General features: G+C 46.4%; 5 protein-coding genes across 5 annotated transcripts; 2 read left to right on the forward strand and 3 right to left on the reverse strand.

The window, feature by feature from the left end:
* Positions 1–1,966: 1,966 nt before the first annotated feature.
* Positions 1,967–3,522, reverse strand: LOC128273270 (uncharacterized). Its single transcript, XM_053011205.1, has 2 exons — positions 3,419–3,522; positions 1,967–3,348 (listed from the first exon to the last, which is right to left on the reverse strand). The coding sequence occupies exons 1-2, from the start codon at positions 3,433–3,435 to the stop codon at positions 2,106–2,108; spliced, it is 1,260 nt and encodes a 419-aa protein (XP_052867165.1). The 5' UTR covers positions 3,436–3,522; the 3' UTR covers positions 1,967–2,105.
* A 559-nt stretch (positions 3,523–4,081) lies between these two features.
* Positions 4,082–6,297, forward strand: LOC128272112 (sphingosine-1-phosphate lyase). The gene is made up of 3 exons (XM_053009848.1): positions 4,082–5,608; positions 5,701–5,847; positions 5,940–6,297. Exons 1-3 carry the CDS (start codon positions 4,368–4,370, stop codon positions 6,172–6,174), a joined length of 1,623 nt encoding a protein of 540 aa, XP_052865808.1. The 5' UTR covers positions 4,082–4,367; the 3' UTR covers positions 6,175–6,297.
* A 200-nt stretch (positions 6,298–6,497) lies between these two features.
* Positions 6,498–9,095, reverse strand: LOC128270650 (serine/threonine-protein phosphatase 5). Its single transcript, XM_053008059.1, has 6 exons — positions 8,878–9,095; positions 8,313–8,702; positions 8,114–8,232; positions 7,325–8,046; positions 7,165–7,246; positions 6,498–7,090 (listed from the first exon to the last, which is right to left on the reverse strand). Exons 1-6 carry the CDS (start codon positions 9,014–9,016, stop codon positions 7,034–7,036), a joined length of 1,509 nt encoding a protein of 502 aa, XP_052864019.1. The 5' UTR covers positions 9,017–9,095; the 3' UTR covers positions 6,498–7,033.
* A 2,220-nt stretch (positions 9,096–11,315) lies between these two features.
* Positions 11,316–14,537, reverse strand: LOC128272485 (TELO2-interacting protein 1 homolog). Its single transcript, XM_053010304.1, has 4 exons — positions 14,350–14,537; positions 13,449–14,288; positions 11,661–13,385; positions 11,316–11,592 (listed from the first exon to the last, which is right to left on the reverse strand). The coding sequence occupies exons 1-4, from the start codon at positions 14,535–14,537 to the stop codon at positions 11,316–11,318; spliced, it is 3,030 nt and encodes a 1,009-aa protein (XP_052866264.1).
* Positions 14,538–16,294: 1,757 nt separating this feature from the next.
* Positions 16,295–17,842, forward strand: LOC128270037 (uncharacterized). Its single transcript, XM_053007440.1, has 2 exons — positions 16,295–16,564; positions 16,655–17,842. The coding sequence occupies exons 1-2, from the start codon at positions 16,295–16,297 to the stop codon at positions 17,840–17,842; spliced, it is 1,458 nt and encodes a 485-aa protein (XP_052863400.1).
* Positions 17,843–19,628: the final 1,786 nt, after the last annotated feature.

The following is a 19,628-nucleotide window of genomic DNA, read 5'->3' on the forward strand; positions in this document are numbered from 1 at the left end:
AAAAACAATACTACGTATAGTCGCTCGAGATTATTAAGCAGTCAATGTGCGAACGAGCCAGAGAGTGAAAGATGAAGTGAGAGTGATCGAAGAGCGATAGGATTTTCCACAGGCTGTAGTGCCAGTGAAAGTAAACTGGAAATCAATTTTACTACTAACTTTGAGCAACAAAAACATCACAACTATGTACTGGCTGATTACAGCTTTTAAGCTACACCGTCATAATACCAAATATCAAAATTGAAATGAACTCAACTACGCACCTTCCATGATAAAATACGACCGACAGATACGCGATGCAAAACCCGGTCTACACTTCTAAGGTATGGCTCAACTAGACTTGGGATCACTGACCGATGTGGTTCTAACGAACAAATCAATTACTCTCAGTGGATGGTCGATAGGCATTGGTAAACTAAAGCGAACTAAGACGAACCAATTGCGTTTAGCAAAGAACATTTAGAAGAAAGGTGTGTGGTTTTAATTCGAAGACTTTGACGCCGCCACAAATCGAACACTAATAATGTCAATGATGATAGATGTCCTATTTTTTCCTTTTTATAAAGCGTTAGTGAATTAGTGCTCTGAGGCAACTGTTGTTATTATGGTAAATAAAACGTTAGAAAAACCATTAGTCGGTACAAAGGTGCAAACTAGAGCGAGTGGTGTAGAAAATACGTAGAGTTGCATACCAATTTTCGAAAAAACATGAAACATGCATCCTAGAGCATTCAAGTTTCGTTAAACAACGGACCTACTTGTACTTCTGTTATTCTGTTGATCTCACCAACATAACATTTAAAACCACTGCAACTATTCCCGCCATTCGTTCAATTGTTTAAAAGCAACCGAAGGCAATCTCGCGGATCCAGAAATCACGTGACACTAATTAACACGTACCAGTATCGAGCTTAGGAATGGAGCAATCGGTAAAGCATTTTCTACAGAAATCCTATTTATTGCTCTCTGTCTCTCTCGTAAAAGCCAACACCCTTTCGAACGTTAATTTTCAGAAATTAGATAGAACAATTGAAACAACGAGCTACAGAAACGCACTCAAACTCAGTCAGTTTAGTCATGGGCCGGTTTTTGATATTTCCATTGACGAGTAACATCGTGAAAAACAAGTATTTGGCCAATTTTTAATAAAAGAGCATTTTATTTCAGAATGACATTCCGACAAACGAGGACATGAGACAAGTTAGGGAAAAAATCTTACACTAACATCTTCTATGAGTTCTTGTAGTTTGCTGTACCGACGGACGCGAAACAATGAAAAGAAAGTCAGTGAAAACGAAACGGAATACAAACGAAGGATGGTGCGTAGGCCAGCTGTAGGCGATTGTTTTAGCCGTCCCTTCCTAGGCGATTGTACGAGGCTCGTTGGCTAGGCATGACCGTAAATAGATGCAAATCGAATAGCGGATGGTGTCAACGAAAGGAATGAGACACACCTAGATTATGTATCACTTTTCCACCCTCCCCTCGGACTCCAGCGGTCGGTTGTGGGCCCCACGAGTTCCTCAACGCGTGTAAGCTAATCATTTGTGGTGTTATTTAGTGTGATCGAAACGAGGGCATAGGAACAAGTAAACAGTGTATCGAAACTAGCCGAAGCATTAGGCAGCCAGAAGATATTCATGAGCGATGCGTGAAAGGATGGCCACAAACGATACTGAGGACACCCAGTACACTATTGTGAATTAAGAAAAATGCACCAGAAAGATTCTATCCATGTTGATCATAGCGGTGTGTGAACGGTTATTTAATGGCTGATGATGACACGGCTAGCCGATGAAGCGACATTCTTTTCCCACCAAAAGTTATCTACAGGTACAGGTAAATGTAAAACACACGATGCCATTTGCGCAGTACGGATGACATGCTCCATCCGTAGGAATTGTACGGTCTCATGATTTGGGTCGATCGTCGTGAGATAATGAAGCCATTTGAGTTAGTTTGTAGAACATAAAAGTGCACACATTTATTAAATAATCACTATCTCTAACATCTAGCTCATTGTTTAACGCAAATTATCTTTTACAAGCGTCAGTTCAACACCTCCCAATACGTGCTTGATGCCCTGCTTCCACCGAGAGCTTCTGTTAATGTTTCACCACCCGTTTCCAAACCCGCGTTTCGCCCGTGTTCAGATCGATAGTAAACTCCATATCCTTCGGATGCATCGCTTTCACATGCAGCTCGTAATCTTGCCTCTGAGAGAATTGCATGGTGCAAATGGTGCACTTAAGACCAAAGTCATCGCTGCAGATGCCGTGCAGTTCGTACTGGTGCTTATTGAAATGAAACAAGCTCCGGTAACCGGCATTGCACGCCCTACACCGATATTTCTGGATATCGATGTCTACCGGCACGGAGCGCACATTGCGATTGAACTTAATCTCTTTGTACGGTTTCTTGCAAGAGTGGTTATAGTAGTTCGACAGCTCCACGAAGCGGCTCGAACAGCTGTCGCACCGAAACAGCTGCTTGGCGGGTGGTTTCGATTGAGCCGTATCTTCCAGAACCTCTTGCGCCGCTGTCGGCTGGGCTGAATTTAGCGTCAGGGCTTTGCGTGGCAGTGGTTGAGGCGTGCTAAGTAATGCTGGTTCTAGTTTGATAGGAAGAGGTACTTCTGGCGTAGTGGGATGAGCAATGTTTAGCGGACGTTGGAAGGGAATAAGTCGTTTCCTACCGATCTGAGCGACGAGATGCTTTCTTGGCTGTTCCTTGGGAAGCTCTTGTTGTTTAACAAATGCTGCCGTTTGTTCATCTGACATATTCACAACCACTTGACCGTGGTTCTCCACGATGGGTTCCTGTGATCCATCGCCGAGGGCGTAAATATTGAAGTTCTTCTCTGCGTCATTTGGAAGTTCCGTTATGTCGAACTCTTCCAGTACAATTTCATGTTCCAACAAGATACGCTTATTCTCGTCGTGCAGTTCTTGTTCGGTTTTGATAACATTGTACGAGAGCCCATCGTAAATTTCCACTAGGGAGTTTTCTTCCTTAACGGTAGATTCGTCTGCAGACTGGACGTTTGTCTCGGGGTGACGAACCAGTTTTGACATCGGTGAGGATTGTTGTAAAACTTCCCTCAACGCCGCACTGTACCTTGGAGCATTTTTATGCAAAACGCTAACCTCGTTCAGTAAAGTAATACACATTTCACACACCGCACAGGGGAAATCCTTTTGCTTGTCCAGCGGCAGCGAGATATGGGTACGGATCAAATCGAGGAGGTGCGCATTGCTGGCCTGATCCGTCGCATTACGTTCGATCACCTTGAGCAAGTTGATTTGCGAGAGACACAACCTACAAAACTTTGTCGTATTGTTGCTGGGACTAAAATAAGGAGGAATTGGAAAGAAATTTCAATTTTCAATGCACGCTTCCTCTTCAAGCAGATCCTTACAGTGTAACTGTGTCCATTGCACCGTTTAATATTTAGTAATTCTGGGGTTTCCAGAAAAACGACACACGGTTAAGAAAAAGCATCAGCAGCAATCAGATTCACGAATGATTTTGTTTACGATGCGTCCTGTCAAGTACAACAGTACGGGAAAAGGGGACACGGTAGAAGCCAAGGAGTGTACTCGAAATTGAAAGCATGTCTATTTTAATAATCTGAAAAAATTATTGTACAATTATTATTTACCCTAAAAATAAGAAAAAAACAGCTTTGTTTTTCTTTTGGAAGCTTTTGTAGCAAGTGAAAAACGTTTCTAAATATTGAAATGCATAACAAAAGATTAATCTCACCAATTAACCGTCTACAAGAAGTGGCATTGGACTGTTTTGTGTTTGCAATAGGATATCACAATAGGAAATGCATTTGAATCTACTATTAAAAGTTGTTATTGCAATGATACCATTTGCAGAGTGTCACGTAACTTACGCTCTATACTGTTTGTGTTTACAGCAAGCTAGCAATTCAAGTTTTCTGTCAAATACATTTTGCTGCAAGGGCTTCGCGAAACGACTGTTGTGCCAGAAAACGTGAATCTGTTGCATTTTGTTGTTTAAAAACAATAAACACTTACCGCCAACGTAGTACGTAGTTTCCAAATATGGTTGAAGCAGTAGAACTTTTATTTCGATTCAGTGTCTAGTCAACGCTTGTCATTCTGTTAACAACCCGAAAACTTTACCATTCCTTTGTTCTGTCTCGATCGTGTTACCGTTAGCTGTTGTTCATAGGCTTTGTTAATCATCGAAGTCACGCTGGTTTACAATCTCGCATGCATCGGGGGTGCTTATCAGCAGAAAGTCATTCGCACTGTTATCGGAGATTATATTTTCTGCGGCACCCTTCCCAGTGAAGTTCGCACTGTCGACGTAATCGTAAGCGGTCAGCAGCCACCATGGAACCACACCTGTGCCTCGTAACGGGATCGATTGATCGGGTGTTCACGGGCCGACCACCGTGGCAGATCGTTGCCATAACGACAACCAGCGTGCTCGGCACAATCTGGCTGTGTCAGGTTCTGTTTCAGGACGAAAGCCTCTATCAGCGGGCGAAGAAGAAGGTATTTAAACTAGCGCGACTCATTCCGGCCGTCCGACGCAAAGTGGAGGCGGAAACTGCGAAAATCAACGACAGCTTTGTGAAGGACATTAGCCAGTCGGGGAACTACTACACCGAGCTGCCGCACGATGGGCTGGGACAGGAGGAAATACTCACGAAGGTCGATGACTACCTCGAGCTGGGCCACTATCGGTGGAAGGAAGGGTTTATTTCCGGAGCCGTGTATTACTACGATCCCAAGTTGATCGAGCTGGTGACGAGCGTTTACGGAAAAGCATCGTACACGAACCCACTGCACCCGGACGTGTTCCCCGGGGTTTGCAAAATGGAAGCAGAAGTAATACGAATGACGGCGACGTTGTTCCACGGTGGACCGGAAACGTGCGGCACTATGACCACCGGTGGCACCGAGTCGATCATGATGGCTTGCAAAGCGTATCGGGACTACGCCCGTGAATCGCGCGGCATTACCAAACCCAACATGGTCCTATCGGTCACGGCACACAGTGGTTTCGATAAGGCGGCCAAATATTTGGGTATCTTCACGAAGGTGGTGCCGATCGATAAGAACACTACTGAGGTGGACATTCGGGCGATGGAACGGGCGATCAATCGGAACACGGTCATGCTGGTCGGTTCGGCGCCAAACTTCCCGTACGGAACGATGGACGACATCGAAGCGATTGCTGCGCTCGGTCGCAAATACAACATTCCCGTGCACGTGGATGCTTGTCTCGGCGGGTTTTTGATCGTATTCATGAAACGGGCCGGCTATCCGGTGCGTCCGTTCGACTTCAGCATTCCCGGCGTTACGAGCATTTCGGCCGACACGCACAAGTACGGCTTCACGCCGAAGGGTTCCTCGGTGATACTCTACTCGGCCAAGGTGTACCGTCACCACCAGTACACCGTTACGACCGATTGGCCCGGCGGTGTTTACGGATCACCGACGGTGAATGGGTCGCGCGCCGGTGGCGTCATCGCAGCCACCTGGGCCACGATGATGCACTTCGGGCTTGATGGTTACGTCGAGGCAACGAAGCGAATCATCGATACCACGCGGCACATTGAACAGCAGTGAGTACCACGAGCTTCATGATGAGCCTGCAGTCGGTCCGTCCTTCCTCCGTTGATGCCCCTGTCTCATGTTGCTTCGTTGTCTTTTTCAGGTTGCGTGGAATGAAAAATATCTACATCTTCGGAACACCGGCCACCAGTGTGATTGGAATAGGTTCGAAAGACTTCGACATCTACTTGCTGGCCGGCGAGATGAATAGTTTGGGCTGGAATTTGAATTCCCTCCAGTTCCCCTCTGGGTAAGGTGTCTTGATGTGTGACTTGTAACGTAGTGCCTAACTACTTGTGTTTCACTGTGCGGTCCATGACTCAAATCTGTTTTCTTTTACAGAATACATATCTGTGTGACGTACATGCACACGCAGTCCGGTGTGGCGGACAAGTTTGTCGAAGACGTACGCTCGAAGATAGTCGACATCATGCGCAACCCTTCCAAGCCCGTAGAAGGCAAGATGGCCATATACGGTGCGGCACAGTTTGTGCCAGACCGTGAGCTGATTGGTGAATTTACACGTTGTTTCATCGATTCCTTGTTTTATACGCCCGTGGACAAGCTGGCCAAGTAGAGGACGGCTACCAAGCAGGACGTACAACCAACATTACCAATCATGAAACATCACAAATCCACGAACAGCAATTAAAGTTGATTATATGTAATGTTGTACAAACCAAACGATTTCGAAAAATAGATGTGGCCTTATTTCATCTTAATGCTGTAATGGTAATGACGTAGAAGATTTTCAATCACCATGAGAATGTTATTAGATCACAATATGCTTTTTTTTCTCTGTCATCAATGGACCGTGAGGTCAAATCGTAGAGAAGGAAATCATCTTGCCCAGGTATTTTGGCTAACTCACCGACCATTGTTGGTCTTTTTTATTTCGCTACAATCTGTTTTTTTCCTCAATAAGCTCCAAGAGCGATTCTTCAGCCGACTTACTACTGGCTAAGACAGGGCTGCCTAGGTTTTTTACCTACGTTCTGCAACGTTCTGATGTTGAGAAAATCATCGAAGAAGGCTGATATTCCCATGCCCGATAGCTTCAAACCACGCGAATCAGGTGTGTATGTGTGTGTGTTTATGTTTAACGATCTCCTGTGATAAGCCTGCTTCATAAGTTATGAAATGCACACACTCTGAAAGAATGTTGAAAGATTTTGAACTTTGGCAGTGGTCAGAAGTGAATTTCTGAGGCTGAAAAACTGTTTTGTTGATCGTTTCATTAATAACAGCGACGTGAAAATTCCCGACAACCGTGCCTTTCCGTCTTGCACTGTGAACTTTAAAAACATCGCCGAAGCTGTCCGTAGTCGAATGATAACAGGGTTTACGCTTAAAAACGATGAGCAAAAAAGTGGAGTAAAATGAAAGATGGTGTTTCCAGCATGCCCACCACCGATGACCGCATAACGGTTGCACTATTATGCCATTAAGCTTAGCGGACTTGCGTAAGCCATGGGCCGCACGGAGGGATGTGGCTGAAAGGTGGGATACGAACAAAAAACAGATAAGATACGGCGAGATACGCTTCTAGTGGCCATGCCACACTTACCACCTCCTTGTATGTGGTGAATTTTGGCTTCAAATCGTTGCCCTTTAGCGTGATGAAGGCACCCAGGTTCTTCATTTGGTCACTGTAGAACGGATCAACGAAAGCGAAGTTGTTATGAACGTGTGACTCGCTTGCTTTTGCCCGAGGACGACTGGCTTACCAATAATTAGGTGCTGAGAAGACGGTAATGCACTTCCCGTCGTGATCGATTTCGTAGCCGTTTGCTTTCACCTCGTGGCTGCGAATGACGTAGTCGAGGTTGTTGTACTTAAGGAATGCCTCCGTGATGTCCGGACCAAACTGAATACCGACACCGCGCTTCGACGGCACACGGCCCTTCAGGGGCTGCGGATCGGACCACAGCAGCTCGCACATCAACCCATCCTCCGGCGGCTGGCGATTGCGGTCGATCGTTCTCAGGTCGTCCAGCGAAACGTTATCGCGGGAAAAGAGACCGCCGTGCATTACCAACACCTTCTTGTTGATGAGATGGCACAGTGGCAACCAATTGTAGACGAGCGTGAACATGTCGGCCATGTTTTGCGAGTACTTTGACACAACCTCGCCGGTGAAGCCGTATAGCTGGTTCATGTTGAAGCTTTCGTGATTGCCGCGCGACAGGAAAAAGTGGTTCGGGTACAGCAATTTAAAACCGAACAGCGTAAAGATGCACTCCACCGAGAATGACCCCCGGTCGACGAAATCACCGTTGAACAGGTACGGGTTGGTGGCCGACGGCAAACCGTTTATCTCGAATATGTTGAGCAAATCGTAGAACTGTCCGTGAATGTCTCCGCACACGGTAAACTTTTCTTCGTCGGGTACCGTAATCTCCACCAGCGAGGGTTGCTTCGTCAACAGCGTTTCCATGTCGCAAAGTATCTGTAAGAAAAACCGGGCTTGTTAGCCTTGCGTGAGGCAGATTCGACCCTGCCGATAAGTCTCTTACCTTATAGGCAAAGTTCTTGTGCAGTTTGTTCTGATTTTTGTACCAATCTAGTAGACTCTTCATGAACTCCAAAGTGACTTTTCCGTCCTCCAGTTTAGGTCCATTGTAGTCGTCTATGGCTGTGCCGCGAAGAAAAATAAAAAAACGGGTTACATCGAGTCGATATCAATATCCAACGCTCCAACGGTCCAACGCTTACAAGCAAACTCGAGATCCCGGCACATTTTCGCAACCGTCTTTTCCTGTTGTTCCACGGAGATGGCCTTCTCGAAGGCAATCTTGTTCACCATCTTTTTACACTCCGTGTACTTGTCCTGTGCGTCTTTCGAGCCCGGACACCGCTTGGCCACGAACTCAAAATCGGCCAGCGCTTTCTTGAAGCGTCCCAGCGCCATCAGGGCTGCGGCTCGGCGATAGTACGCTTTGGTGTAGCTGCTCTTCTGCGCTATAGCTTTATCGGCGTCTGTCAGGGCGTAACCGTAGGATTCGGTGCGGAAGTGAGCAAAACTACGGTTCGCATAAAACCGCTCATTCGGACAGATCTCGATAGCTTCCGTGTACAGTGAGATGGCTTGCTCGTAGTTTTGCTCTACGCAGTAGGTCGAACGTTGAAAAAGGGGAAGGAGAACACAAATCCATTACCACTCGCAATGTTGTAACAAGTGCATTCGCGACAAATGTTGTGCAAACACTCATGCGAATGTTCTCCGCAGCCTGTCGTAATGCGATTACCGGAGGGAGAAATCTTCACTCCACCGGCTTACCTTTGAAATACTCATTTCCTCGCGCGCCCAGTTCGTCGGCTTTCGCTTGCAGCGGATTTTCGTTCACACTTTCGTCCGCAGCCGGTACCGCCGCCGGTGTTGCGGGTTGCTGATTCGTTTCTTCGGCTGCTGATGACATGCTGCTGTACTTTTGCACAAGAATTGAGCAAACAATAAAGCAGTTCGAATAGAACAGTAGAACAAAAGCGGAACAACGGAACCGAATTGACCGCACGGCTTACGATGGCTAGTGTTTTCAGGGAAAATCGCCGCTGTCATTGCTGACAGCTGATCCCGGCGGTGCGAAATTGCGGCTCGTCAAAAGCGGTTCTAAACGCATGCAAGTGGACCCCTTTCGTGCAACGTTGGCAGTTGGTTGCGTGCAAGGTTTCTTTTCCGAATTTGACTGGTTTTATTCTAAACGGATTCCAAAGCGATGGACGAAAGGATTTTTACCAATGCTAAAATAATGGCCAATCACAAAACGTTTATTTGTATATTATTCGATCCCTCTGTCCACATTCAATTTGATCGTAAAAATGCAATCAGTTCCGCAATCATCGCCATGAGCTGATCAACTTGTTGTTGGAACGGATCGTCTGCAGTTTCATTCGCGCTTGCTGGTCGCGGTGAACCGTGGGCACGGCTTTTCAGGTTTTGTAGAAAACGATCCATTTCGGACAAAAGAATTGCTAACCTTGCTTGAACTTCCTGCGAGTTGTCGTTCGATGGTACGTGCTGGATGGGCTGGTCACCGGGAAACGATGGGAACTGGACCGTTTTCTTTCCTGTTTTTTGGACGCCATCACTGGGCAAGTAAGGACTACGCTCCGTGAGCATATCGCTCTCATCCAGATAATCTTTCAAGACTATTGGAGTACTGCTAACTTTCGGTTGGACACTAGCTCTTATTGCATCCAGTCTTTGAATTAAGTTCTTACGTCTACCAGATGGAGAGCGGGACTTTTTGGTGCCAATCTGTTCCAGTATGTGGCTAGTTTCATCTCGCAAGCTGGAAAGATCGTTGATCGCGTCTTCGGAAATCTGAAGAAAACGTTCCCTTTCCGGACTTTTCCACACATCAAGGAAAGCCTCTATCTCCGACAATGTTGATTTGTCAAGCTCATCGAGGATTCCTTGCAGCAGAGACTCCTCCTCGGACGAATCCTCAAGGGAGGGCATTGTTTCGTCGAACAACAGAGACTGATCTTGTGTGAGGTTCGTAAGAAAAGTTTTGCATTCTCTCAATTCGCTTTTCAGCCTATTCAGACTGGCCGTGTTGGGAGCTTGGAGCACTTCCTTTATGGAAAGGTTAACCCGATCAAAGGTGTTGGCCAGTGTGCTTGAGTCGTTCAAAAAAGTGTCCCAGCCCCTCGTTTGCGATTGATGTAAAAGACCGAAAGAGGAACCTTCCTCTTCCGGAAGCGGTACATTTCTCCAGGCGTTCTCGATTTCCTTTAAACGGATGGATATCTCCTTGATGACGTCGGCTGTAACGGAGGAGCTTTGGTTCTCGACACCTTCGCCGAATCCGGAACCGTAGGAAACCGATTCGGACAAACCTTGCAGCTCTTCCGCACAATCGACTGCATTGCGAAGAATGTTTGGGAATTCCCGAAGCAGTGTTTGCATTCTGCCTGGTGTCTGTGTCTGCTTCTTCAATTTAAATGCGGCCACTCGCTCTTTCAATTCCACGAGCGCTTGCGTCCCTTGCATACATTTCTTAACCAGATTCTCGATGGATGGTGATTTTGGAAACTTTTCCGACGCGTCTAGCAGAATGTTGTGCAGTTCAATTTGTTTGTGTAAACGTTTTAGTAAGTAATCCGAACAGTTCTTTGATTGTAAATCTTCAAAACTACCGATGTTCATCTGAGATTCCGTTAGAATGCCTTCCGAAAAGTCGGTGGTATTTCCATTTGGTGTATTGTACGATGTTTCACGAAAGCTACCCAAGTCCATTTCGTGTGGCTGTAGAATTCCAAAGGAACTGTCACGCGTTTCGTTCAACGGTGTCGGACTTTCCACTTCTGAAAAATTTAGCTTTCTTCCTTTGTACTGACCCACTACCGGCAGCCGGCTGCTTGTGGTGGTTCGGTTCGCATCTTGGGCGTTTCTTGTAACTTGTCTTTCAAGCACGGTTCGCCACAATTTGGTTTTTTCGTAAATATTCACAAGGTTCGACCTGCTAGTGGGTGGCTTTATTCTGGACTCTAGCATGGGATGTTTTCGAAACTCATCTACTCGACTAAAATTCATTCTGGCCTTCGTTTGGTTCGCGATGTACCCCTCAGCCAGACCGGTCCCAGACTTCTCCGACCTTGGGTTTTTCGGGTCCATCGCAGACACAAACAACGATTTCGTTTAACTATTCGTCAGCCAACACACAGCTCCAGTAACACACTGGGGCAATCCATTGGTTGCTGTGATCTATTCTTTTATTGAACTTTCAAAAAGACAGCAAATGAATTCACACATTTTAAACGCTGAATGCAATCCCAAGCATGCTTTTTCAATTCTTTACGCTCGCATTTCTCCAAGTAAAGGCGCACTACTTCGAGGGCTTCGTCCAGTTGTCTTTCGTTGAGCGCAAGATCTTTCACCAAATCCGGAAGTGAGAGCAGAAATTTGCGCTGCATCTTGAATACCTGGTGCGCACTGAAATCTGCATCCCAATTGTTCTTCATAAACAAGTAGAGTTTCGGTAGTACGTCACTGTTTGGAGAAGAAGAAATGGCAAGTGATTGTAGCAAAGGACTAATTCAGCTTCTGACCGTACTTACTCGATCGAACGTTTCCGGATGAAATCCTTCGCAAGCTTAGCTAAGGTAACGAGTAAATCTAAGGCGTTGCTTAAGACTGCTGGGCTTTTATCGGTGAACCGTTCCGTGAGGTTGAACCAAATGTTATGCACCAACGGAAGCAACTGGTTTTCGTGCCGATGCACTATGTGGATCCCTTCATTGATCGTGGAAAGGGCAACAATGCGCTCGGCTTCGTTCGATGAGGCTACGAATTTGAAGTTGACGCTCAATATGCGCAGTACAAGCTGAAGGTGTGACGGTATATCGGTTTTGGTCGTTTGGTAAACATCATCCTCTTCGGCAGCGCGCGATTCGCCTGTTTCTTCTTGTTCCATTTGACCCAGATCAGCTTCGAGGGGGTCGGGTTCGTTACTAATTTCCCTTTGTAGCAAGCTTTGCAACCGCTTAATTTGTTCCGACAGTTTCTGTCGGTCACTTTCTTCGCTCGTGGTTAATGGTTCCGAGCTTTCATGGTTAAATCGAAACCTCATGGAATGGATAAAGATTTGTAGCACCCTCAAGCACACGATCGAGTTCTGCTGACCGTACTGAGAGTAGCTATCAAGAATGTTCATGACGATCGGCGTAACTGTTGACTCGAGCACGTTGGATGACTCATACGGAACGAACCTCAGAACCGATTCTAGCATACGTAGTCCATCCTGAAAGTGCTCGGTTCTTCGCATGCAGCGAGTAATATGGTGCGATATGTAGTCAAGATTCTGGTAGATCAACTGCTGAATACCTGACAATCCTAGAGCGGTCGCTATTGTGTCCAAAGCCAGTTCAGATGATTCATTTATGCAATTGAGCATAGAACTGGCGCATTGCAGCATTAATCTTAACGCATCGTAAAGAAAAGGTTGAAAACTGTTACCCATAGTGGAAGCCATTCGGGTGACGATACGAAGCACCAGACAAATGTGCAGAATATTGTACTTCTGCTCGATTATGTTATCATTCTCGTCTAGCTCCAACAGCCAGTGATGTGGCTGCATCACTTCTAATAGGATATTTTTGAATGTCTCCTGCATCGCTAGTTTTTCTTGCAAATCGTTATGCGCGCTCGACGCCTCATAGTCCTTTCCTCGGGGGATCATTTCACTCAATATGTAAAGGTATCCATTACTGTTAACACGCGAAGTAAAGAAATCTTGCAAAATATGAATGCACACGGTGTTTAAACACTCGGTATGATGTTGTAGTGCTTGAAAAACGTCTAAAAAGCACCGTCTCGCTCGGGGGGATGTAACGTTCTTCAGTACAATCCATCGGGACTCATTTTTCTCCTTCTGCAATCTGAAACCTTCTTCATACTCAAACCGATAGGAAACGTACTCGCGTCGCACTAGCTCATCCACACCGTCCAGTTCGGCGCCAGCCAGCAAAATGGCGATGAACTGTTGCAAGATATTTTGATTCGACAAAACGTTCATTAGTTGAGCGGTGGAAAAGAAGTGAAGATAGCCCCCGACAAGCCGGAAACTTGCTATCTGTTCTATAGAGTCACCCCGATAAATGGAACGAGGCAATTGATTAAGGGCATCGTAGAACAGCTCGTCGATGCGGTTGCCTTCGATGGACACTGTAAAGCTGGAAACTGCATTGCCACAGTCCCGGCACATTTCTCTAATCCGTTCCGTGTCATCCTGACACAAGGCTATAATGGACTGCAGATAGTGCACGGTACACCTGGGCATATTGCTGGGGGAAGTGACAAATCAATAATATAGAATCTAGTGTTATGCATTTGATTCAATTACTTACTAGGTGCATTTTTTCAACAGCTCGCAGTTCATTTTGGCAAACTCGAAACGGATTGAATCATCCTCGTGGCCTCTCAGATACTGTATGGATAGGAGAAGCTTCTCTACGTGTTCCTCTGCCGCCAGCAACCATTCTCGTGACCGCACGGCTTCGTTGAAGTATTTACTCTTCTGATCCCGTTGACGCAAACCTAGGCCTAACACTTTTTCGTTTGCCTTGTTTGCCGTTATGTTTTCAGTAAGTTGACGAAATCGTTGTACATTTATCTCAACTTCGAGTCCTTCTTTTGAGTAGTCTTCGAAAATCAGACACAATGTTCTTCCGAGGGCTTTAACGGCAATGCACTTCATTTCTACTCCTTGTTTATCGTCACCTTTGACGACGATCAAAAAGGTGGCCATAAGTTTGGGAAGTACAACGAACAGTAGTTCTGCAACCTGACAGCGTAGGACGATATCATTCGAATCGAAATAGTCATGAACTTGTAGCAGCGACAAAATTGCGTCTACGGCCTGAATGCGCAGTACGCGCCAACGCTCGGTATTCACTATACTAACGCACACAAAAATGGCTTGCGCTATGAGATTCCGGTTGTCCTTCACATAAACGTCTTCGACTAGTTCTGAGTGGATGCGGGACATGACGGAGGAAGTTACTCGCAAGTGAGCCAGTTTATACTCTTCTGACAAATTGGGCCGAATCTGACCGGTATTTGGGTCGTAGATATTTTTAATGCAGGCAATCAATAATGTTTTCACGATAATCGCCTTCCTGAGCTTTTCTTTGAGTAGAACGGTGGTAATGCAATCTAGCACATGGGTTTTCAATTCGTTGCAATTCCTATGCAGAAGAGATGTGTAGTTATAGTTGCGTTCGGTATTGAGGTTGTAGGTGAACTTACACTCCCGATTCTTCGCTGAGGAGAGTAAGCAGCTGGTACAGAAACACATTCTGCAGGATCTTTGCGCTTTTAGGGTGGACCTGCTTAAGATGATCATTCAAACTGATGATACTGTCCCGCGTAGGATTTTTGATCACAGATTCGAAAATAGGCTTTATTTTCAGGAAAATGTCCGGGAAGTCTTCCATCGTGTTTCCTGTGTTATTGTTATGATAAACAATTCAAACTGACCAATCTTTCGTTTGACAGCTTCTTTTTCTCGAATATTTTGACAGCCTTGACAGTATTGTTAAAAAACCGTAAACAATGGTCTGAAACTTAAACTTTTTCTTCGGTAAAGAATACTTACGTTTCATTTCTCGTGTTTTTGTGAATGACTTTGGAAAAGTTGTTCATTAGAAACTGCAAACAAAAGAACATCACTGAGAGACGAATTTATTTTTATATAATAATCTATTTCTAACAGGGCATTATTTATGAAGAGCTGAGAAACCGCCTGGGTGATCGTTTATAGCCTATCGTTTTCGTAATTTTTCGTCCTACTTTCGAATTATAAAATATATCATTCACTGTTTCCGATATGACCAGCGTAATTTCTGTAGTCGGTTTTGTGCGTGTGCCCGGCGGGGGCCAATCTTAGGCGTGCATCGGAATCACTTGTTTTCCAAAACTGTTGCTTTTAGCGGAAGATATCACAAAGGCGTAAAGCTGGATCAGTGTATGTTGAACTCCAGATCGGACATCGAATGTTGAGGCAGAAAGGCGTACACTAGCTTGCGGGTGTAGCCTGGCAGAAACGTGTAGCTAGAGAAAATGAGCAGACCTAAAATGACAAAAATGAAAGCATCTGCGTTTCGCTGAGTTAAGGATAGTTTGGTATGTAGCTTCACGTGTGGGTTTTTTTTGCTTAACCCATCAAATAACCTATTCACTTCTTATGTTTAGAAAAGGATACTGACAAACCGCTTTTCCCATGGGTCGAGCATATAAATGCAGGTATTCAATTCGTACAGTAGGTACACGGAGGATATCGACTTCCAAATTTTACGAAACATTTTACGATTGAACGATGATGCCACACAATCGGAGCGCACCTGAAACTATGACACAGAGTCCGTGTCGATTAGCCGTGTCGTCGATGACTCGTGTGGTATTTCGTAAACTCCTAATCAGTCGGCAGTTCCTTATCAATACTATATGCACACAATTGAGGGTATATTTTGGGCTGATACGAGCGCAAGGTTGGTTTCGATGCTATCGCAGCATGAAACGTAGCAGCTGATAGCAGTCCATGACGCGCGCAAACGGTCTCGAAAAGCTATACCAAAACACCCAAAGTACGGTGACAATGGATAAGTTCATTCAAATCACAAAACTTGGATTTTGTTACTTTTTCGATCACAGGTTTTTTAACAACAAACAGTGCGTAGGAAATTTTGTGGGATGTGTTTGTTTGCAGATATGTGTGTACAATCAAAACAATGTGCCCAGTGGTTTGGTACACGGGTGGAGATCTGTGGACAGCCATAGTTTGGTGGGCTTTCTTCACCGACCGATTGCAGCGTGGGTTTGATTTTCGTTGAAGTGTTCAGCGTTGCTTCAGCTTAATTTTCCAGCCCGACTGCTCCATGGTGAAGCCAAAGGTTTGCGAAACGGTGCTTCCGTCGGAATTTTCACTGCTCAACTGATTCCGATATACTTTCTAATTCTTATCCAACCCGAGGCGGTCACCCGGCACTGGAACATATCTTATCGATAAATCCATCCGCACGCGTTCCGCAGTCATTAAGCCGTGTCTTGAGTCACAGACACACCGACTGCAAGCCGGGTGTCGAGGCGTCGGGGATTAAGCAAGTTATCAGAAGGTATATCTAGCAGGCATGGCCATCAGGCGACGTTTGCTGATATCGCAATAAAGACAGTGAAAGACAAGAAAGCAAATAAAATGTCTTCCAAATCTGAAGTTTTTACGGACGAATTAAACCAAATCATCGCGCTCAGACACTGTTCATTGAGTGGCTCCGAAGAGTTTAGTGCTCCCACGGATCCGCTAAGTAAGCTAGGGACCGACAACGATCGACCACCGCGGCAACCGTCAGCTAGCGGTTATCGGTTGCGGTCCGATGTCTACGGTGTGACTGACTTTACGACCGTCACCAACGTGTTGAGTTTCGTTGAGAAAAATCCATCTTCGCAGGTAGAGCTCGATTTGAATGTAAGTAGTTCATGTAATGCTAATGGAGTAGGTTCTAGTGTACGCCATTCTCCGTGGTTCTAGTGTACGCCATTCTCGTTTACTACACAGCGTTGTGGGTACACCAACCTTGAGTTGCAAATCGCCCTGGATGCCCTCCTGCAGATCCGACCAACCTGGCTGACGGCGATAGACTTGAGTTACAATACGCCACTCAATCCGTCGTTGGCACAGTTTCTAGGAAACACACTGCAGGAACTGCAGACGATAGCGAGCCTTGCGTTATCGTACAACACGCTCGATGACGATTGTGTGGCTATCTTGGGTGATGCGCTGTCCAATTCCGGTGTATGCACCTTACACGCCGACAATTGCCACATAACGGATGCGGGAGGATCCTTGCTGTTTGGGGCCATGGTTTACAGTGATTGCATCGAGAAGATTGATGTGAGTTGGAATCACATGGAGCGCTTCAGTGGTCAGGCGATTGGAGCATTCCTATCGCATCAGCGGACGATTTGTGAGCTAAACTTGTCCGGAAACCACCTGCACTGTGGCTTCCCTTTGCTGAAGGGTTTGATCGGGAATGAGGCACTAACGCAGCTCGATCTTTCCTGGAATGGACTGCGAGGCGAAGAGTTTGGCCGTACCCTGCTAAGCGGCGCGATGCAATCGAAACTTCGCCAACTAAACCTGGAGCACAATCTGCTGGGCACCGAAGAGATGTCGTTCATCACGAAGCTGGTGTCGAAAAGCGAATCTTTGCGAGAGATCCGGTTGGGTGGAAACTTTCTTTCGGATGCAACTGCATTCGATCTGGTGAAGGCTTTCGGGCGAAACGCTTCAATGGAGCGGCTGTCCCTGGGCGCGTACTACTTTATTAATCAGCAAACGGCCAAACTGTGCCAGCTGTACCGGAAGCGAAGTCCGCACAAGACCATCGTTTACCAGGGGGTGCTGCTGGACAACCCTCCGCGTCCGGTAGATGTGCAGGAGATGCTGCTGGACCGTTGCCGATTTTTGGCCACGAAACCGAAGAAGCGGAAACTGAAGCGAGACTTTGGCCATCTGATGCTACAGTTTCAGGAGTTGGACGAGCGAATCATTACTAGGGAGGTGTTCCTGCAGGCGGTTAAGCTTTTTCGGGTGAAGCTTGATCAACCGTTGGTTGATGCCCTGCTGGAGGCATTCGGCGTGCCCAGAAACATGGTCGATGTTGGTGCGATGGCCGTGAAGTATCTCACGAAGCATCCCACAGAGCGTCCGTCGGATAAAAAAGCAAAAGCCCAATCTCCGTAGTATCTGCGTTTTGCAGCGATCTCTCTCTACCTAGAGCCCTGTGCTGTAGACAATTTCAAAATTCCTTAAATCTTCATTCTTTGGCTTTGGAATCCCGTTTTAGCCAAAGGAGATCTTACGAAACTTACTTACGATCGTACGAAACACTACTCTGAAAAGAAACTTCTTTCGAGATTATAGTTTTTAGTTTCGGTTTTGTTCATATAGATTTATTGCTTCTGTTTTTTCCTTCCTTCGCTACAATCTTCGCTGCTGCACCACCCGTCGTGGTGGTGATCGTGTGTGAATGTGTGTGATGACGATTGATGGGAAACAATGAAATTATAATAACGGTTTCGAGGGTGAACGGGCTCCGTTTAAATCGTTAAGTACTATGTACTATGTAGAAGAGTTGCACGGCACGGCGCGTCTCCGACTCGAGAGGCCTGGAACGTGTGCCGTAGTGGAATGTTAACTGTTACGCCGGCTCGTCGGGATTGTCACTGTTGCGCTCTCGTTTCCGGTGTGCCGTAGAGGATCGCGGCTTGCGAATTGCGTTTGTTCGCTCCGTTTTCACGCATTTTCTTTTTTACACTATTTACAAATCCAGCCGAAGCTAGTCTGCTCGATGCTCCGCAAGCCTCTGGCGCGCGCGTTCGCCATTCCGGTCCGTTTCCGGGTTTGTCGAGCGAAAGTTAGTTACGTTTGCTGCCTAACCCTAAGCCATTTAAATAGTATTGAGTACGTTTTAACATGTTTGCTACCTATGCTGGCATCGTTTGCGATTGTTTGTGTTCATTTGTTTTTTTTTTAATAAGGGTTGATGGAGCGCTTTGACGACGGCCCACTTCGTGCGTGGACCGTGCGTGGTGTGGAGCCAGTAAGTGGTTGGTTCCCGCTATCGCTAGCTAAGTTGTACGGTTGTCGCGAAACACTAATCAAGGAACTATGTATTCCGTAAATACTAGCTTACTGTAAGTCCTGCGCTGCTGTGCTGTGTAGGGGCGCGCCCCCTCCAAATCGTGACGAGCGCGCCTACCGGTCTTCCGTTAGTGTTGGTGGATGGACTGGCTGGCCGGCCGGATGGCTAGGTGGATGGCTGGCTGGCTGGCCCGCTGGTGCCGATCATTTTCCTCTCACAAGAGATCATAAGGACATGTGCCAGGGACCTACGGCCCCATCACCCTCAACACCGTCCCCCCGCCGCATCGCGCTCAACAAACGGCGGGGGGACTAAGCTACACGCTCCTAACCTAAACCTATAAACCGAAGACACGCGGCGTTCGTTCCGGCGCGGCTTGAATAAAATAAGCGGCTCTACGCAGCTTACGACGGCCAAAGGGAGTTACATTTAAAAGCAAAAAAAAACAACTGTGTCCCTCACGATTCACTTATTTAATATCACATTAACATTTAACTGTGTCCCACTCGGGACGTGTTGCTCAGCGGTTCTGGCGCGAACGGAAGCGCCAAAGGTCTTTCCAGTCGGTCAAAAAGGTTGTTCGGCTCCCCAACCCCGACTGCCGAACTGCCCGATTGCCTGTTCGCCTATCAACCTATTTACAATTTGACCGCCGCCTGTTTGTTTCTTTTCCCTTGGGCACGCCACGAGACCGTTAACAAAAGCGTGAAGCGCTGGCGCTGGCGAATAATAAATTAGTTACTCATGTACGTCAAATAAGCTAGTAAAATAATGAACATTTAAAACCTCTCTGCGTGCGCTCCGATCGCGCGGCCGGATGCTGCAAGCTCCACTCCTCTTTACAATTAGTTTGAGTTTCCTAAGTGACCTAGTTCCTGTGCACTA

This window comes from Anopheles cruzii, chromosome 3 (genome assembly GCF_943734635.1).
Source record: "Anopheles cruzii chromosome 3, idAnoCruzAS_RS32_06, whole genome shotgun sequence".
NCBI lineage: Eukaryota > Metazoa > Arthropoda > Insecta > Diptera > Culicidae > Anopheles > Anopheles cruzii.

Bases quoted from the DNA above. Each gene is read 5' to 3' on its own strand.
- LOC128272112 (XM_053009848.1), top strand. From the start codon at position 4,368: ATGGAACCACACCTGTGCCTCGTAACGGGATCGATTGATCGGGTGTTC. The intron at 5,609-5,700 runs GTGAGTACCACG...TGTCTTTTTCAG, and splicing joins ACGCGGCACATTGAACAGCA to GTTGCGTGGAATGAAAAATA. The intron at 5,848-5,939 runs GTAAGGTGTCTT...TTTCTTTTACAG, and splicing joins TCCCTCCAGTTCCCCTCTGG to AATACATATCTGTGTGACGT.
- LOC128270650 (XM_053008059.1), bottom strand. From the start codon at position 9,016: ATGTCATCAGCAGCCGAAGAAACGAATCAGCAACCCGCAACACCGGCG. The intron at 8,703-8,877 runs GTAAGCCGGTGG...CCTACTGCGTAG, and splicing joins AGGAAATGAGTATTTCAAAG to AGCAAAACTACGAGCAAGCC. The intron at 8,233-8,312 runs GTAAGCGTTGGA...TTCGCGGCACAG, and splicing joins CCGGGATCTCGAGTTTGCTT to CCATAGACGACTACAATGGA.
- LOC128272485 (XM_053010304.1), bottom strand. From the start codon at position 14,537: ATGGAAGACTTCCCGGACATTTTCCTGAAAATAAAGCCTATTTTCGAA. The intron at 13,386-13,448 runs GTAAGTAATTGA...CACTTCCCCCAG, and splicing joins CTGTTGAAAAAATGCACCTA to CAATATGCCCAGGTGTACCG. The intron at 11,593-11,660 runs GTAAGTACGGTC...TTCTCCAAACAG, and splicing joins ATCCGGAAACGTTCGATCGA to TGACGTACTACCGAAACTCT.
- LOC128270037 (XM_053007440.1), top strand. From the start codon at position 16,295: ATGTCTTCCAAATCTGAAGTTTTTACGGACGAATTAAACCAAATCATC. The intron at 16,565-16,654 runs GTAAGTAGTTCA...TTTACTACACAG, and splicing joins AGGTAGAGCTCGATTTGAAT to CGTTGTGGGTACACCAACCT.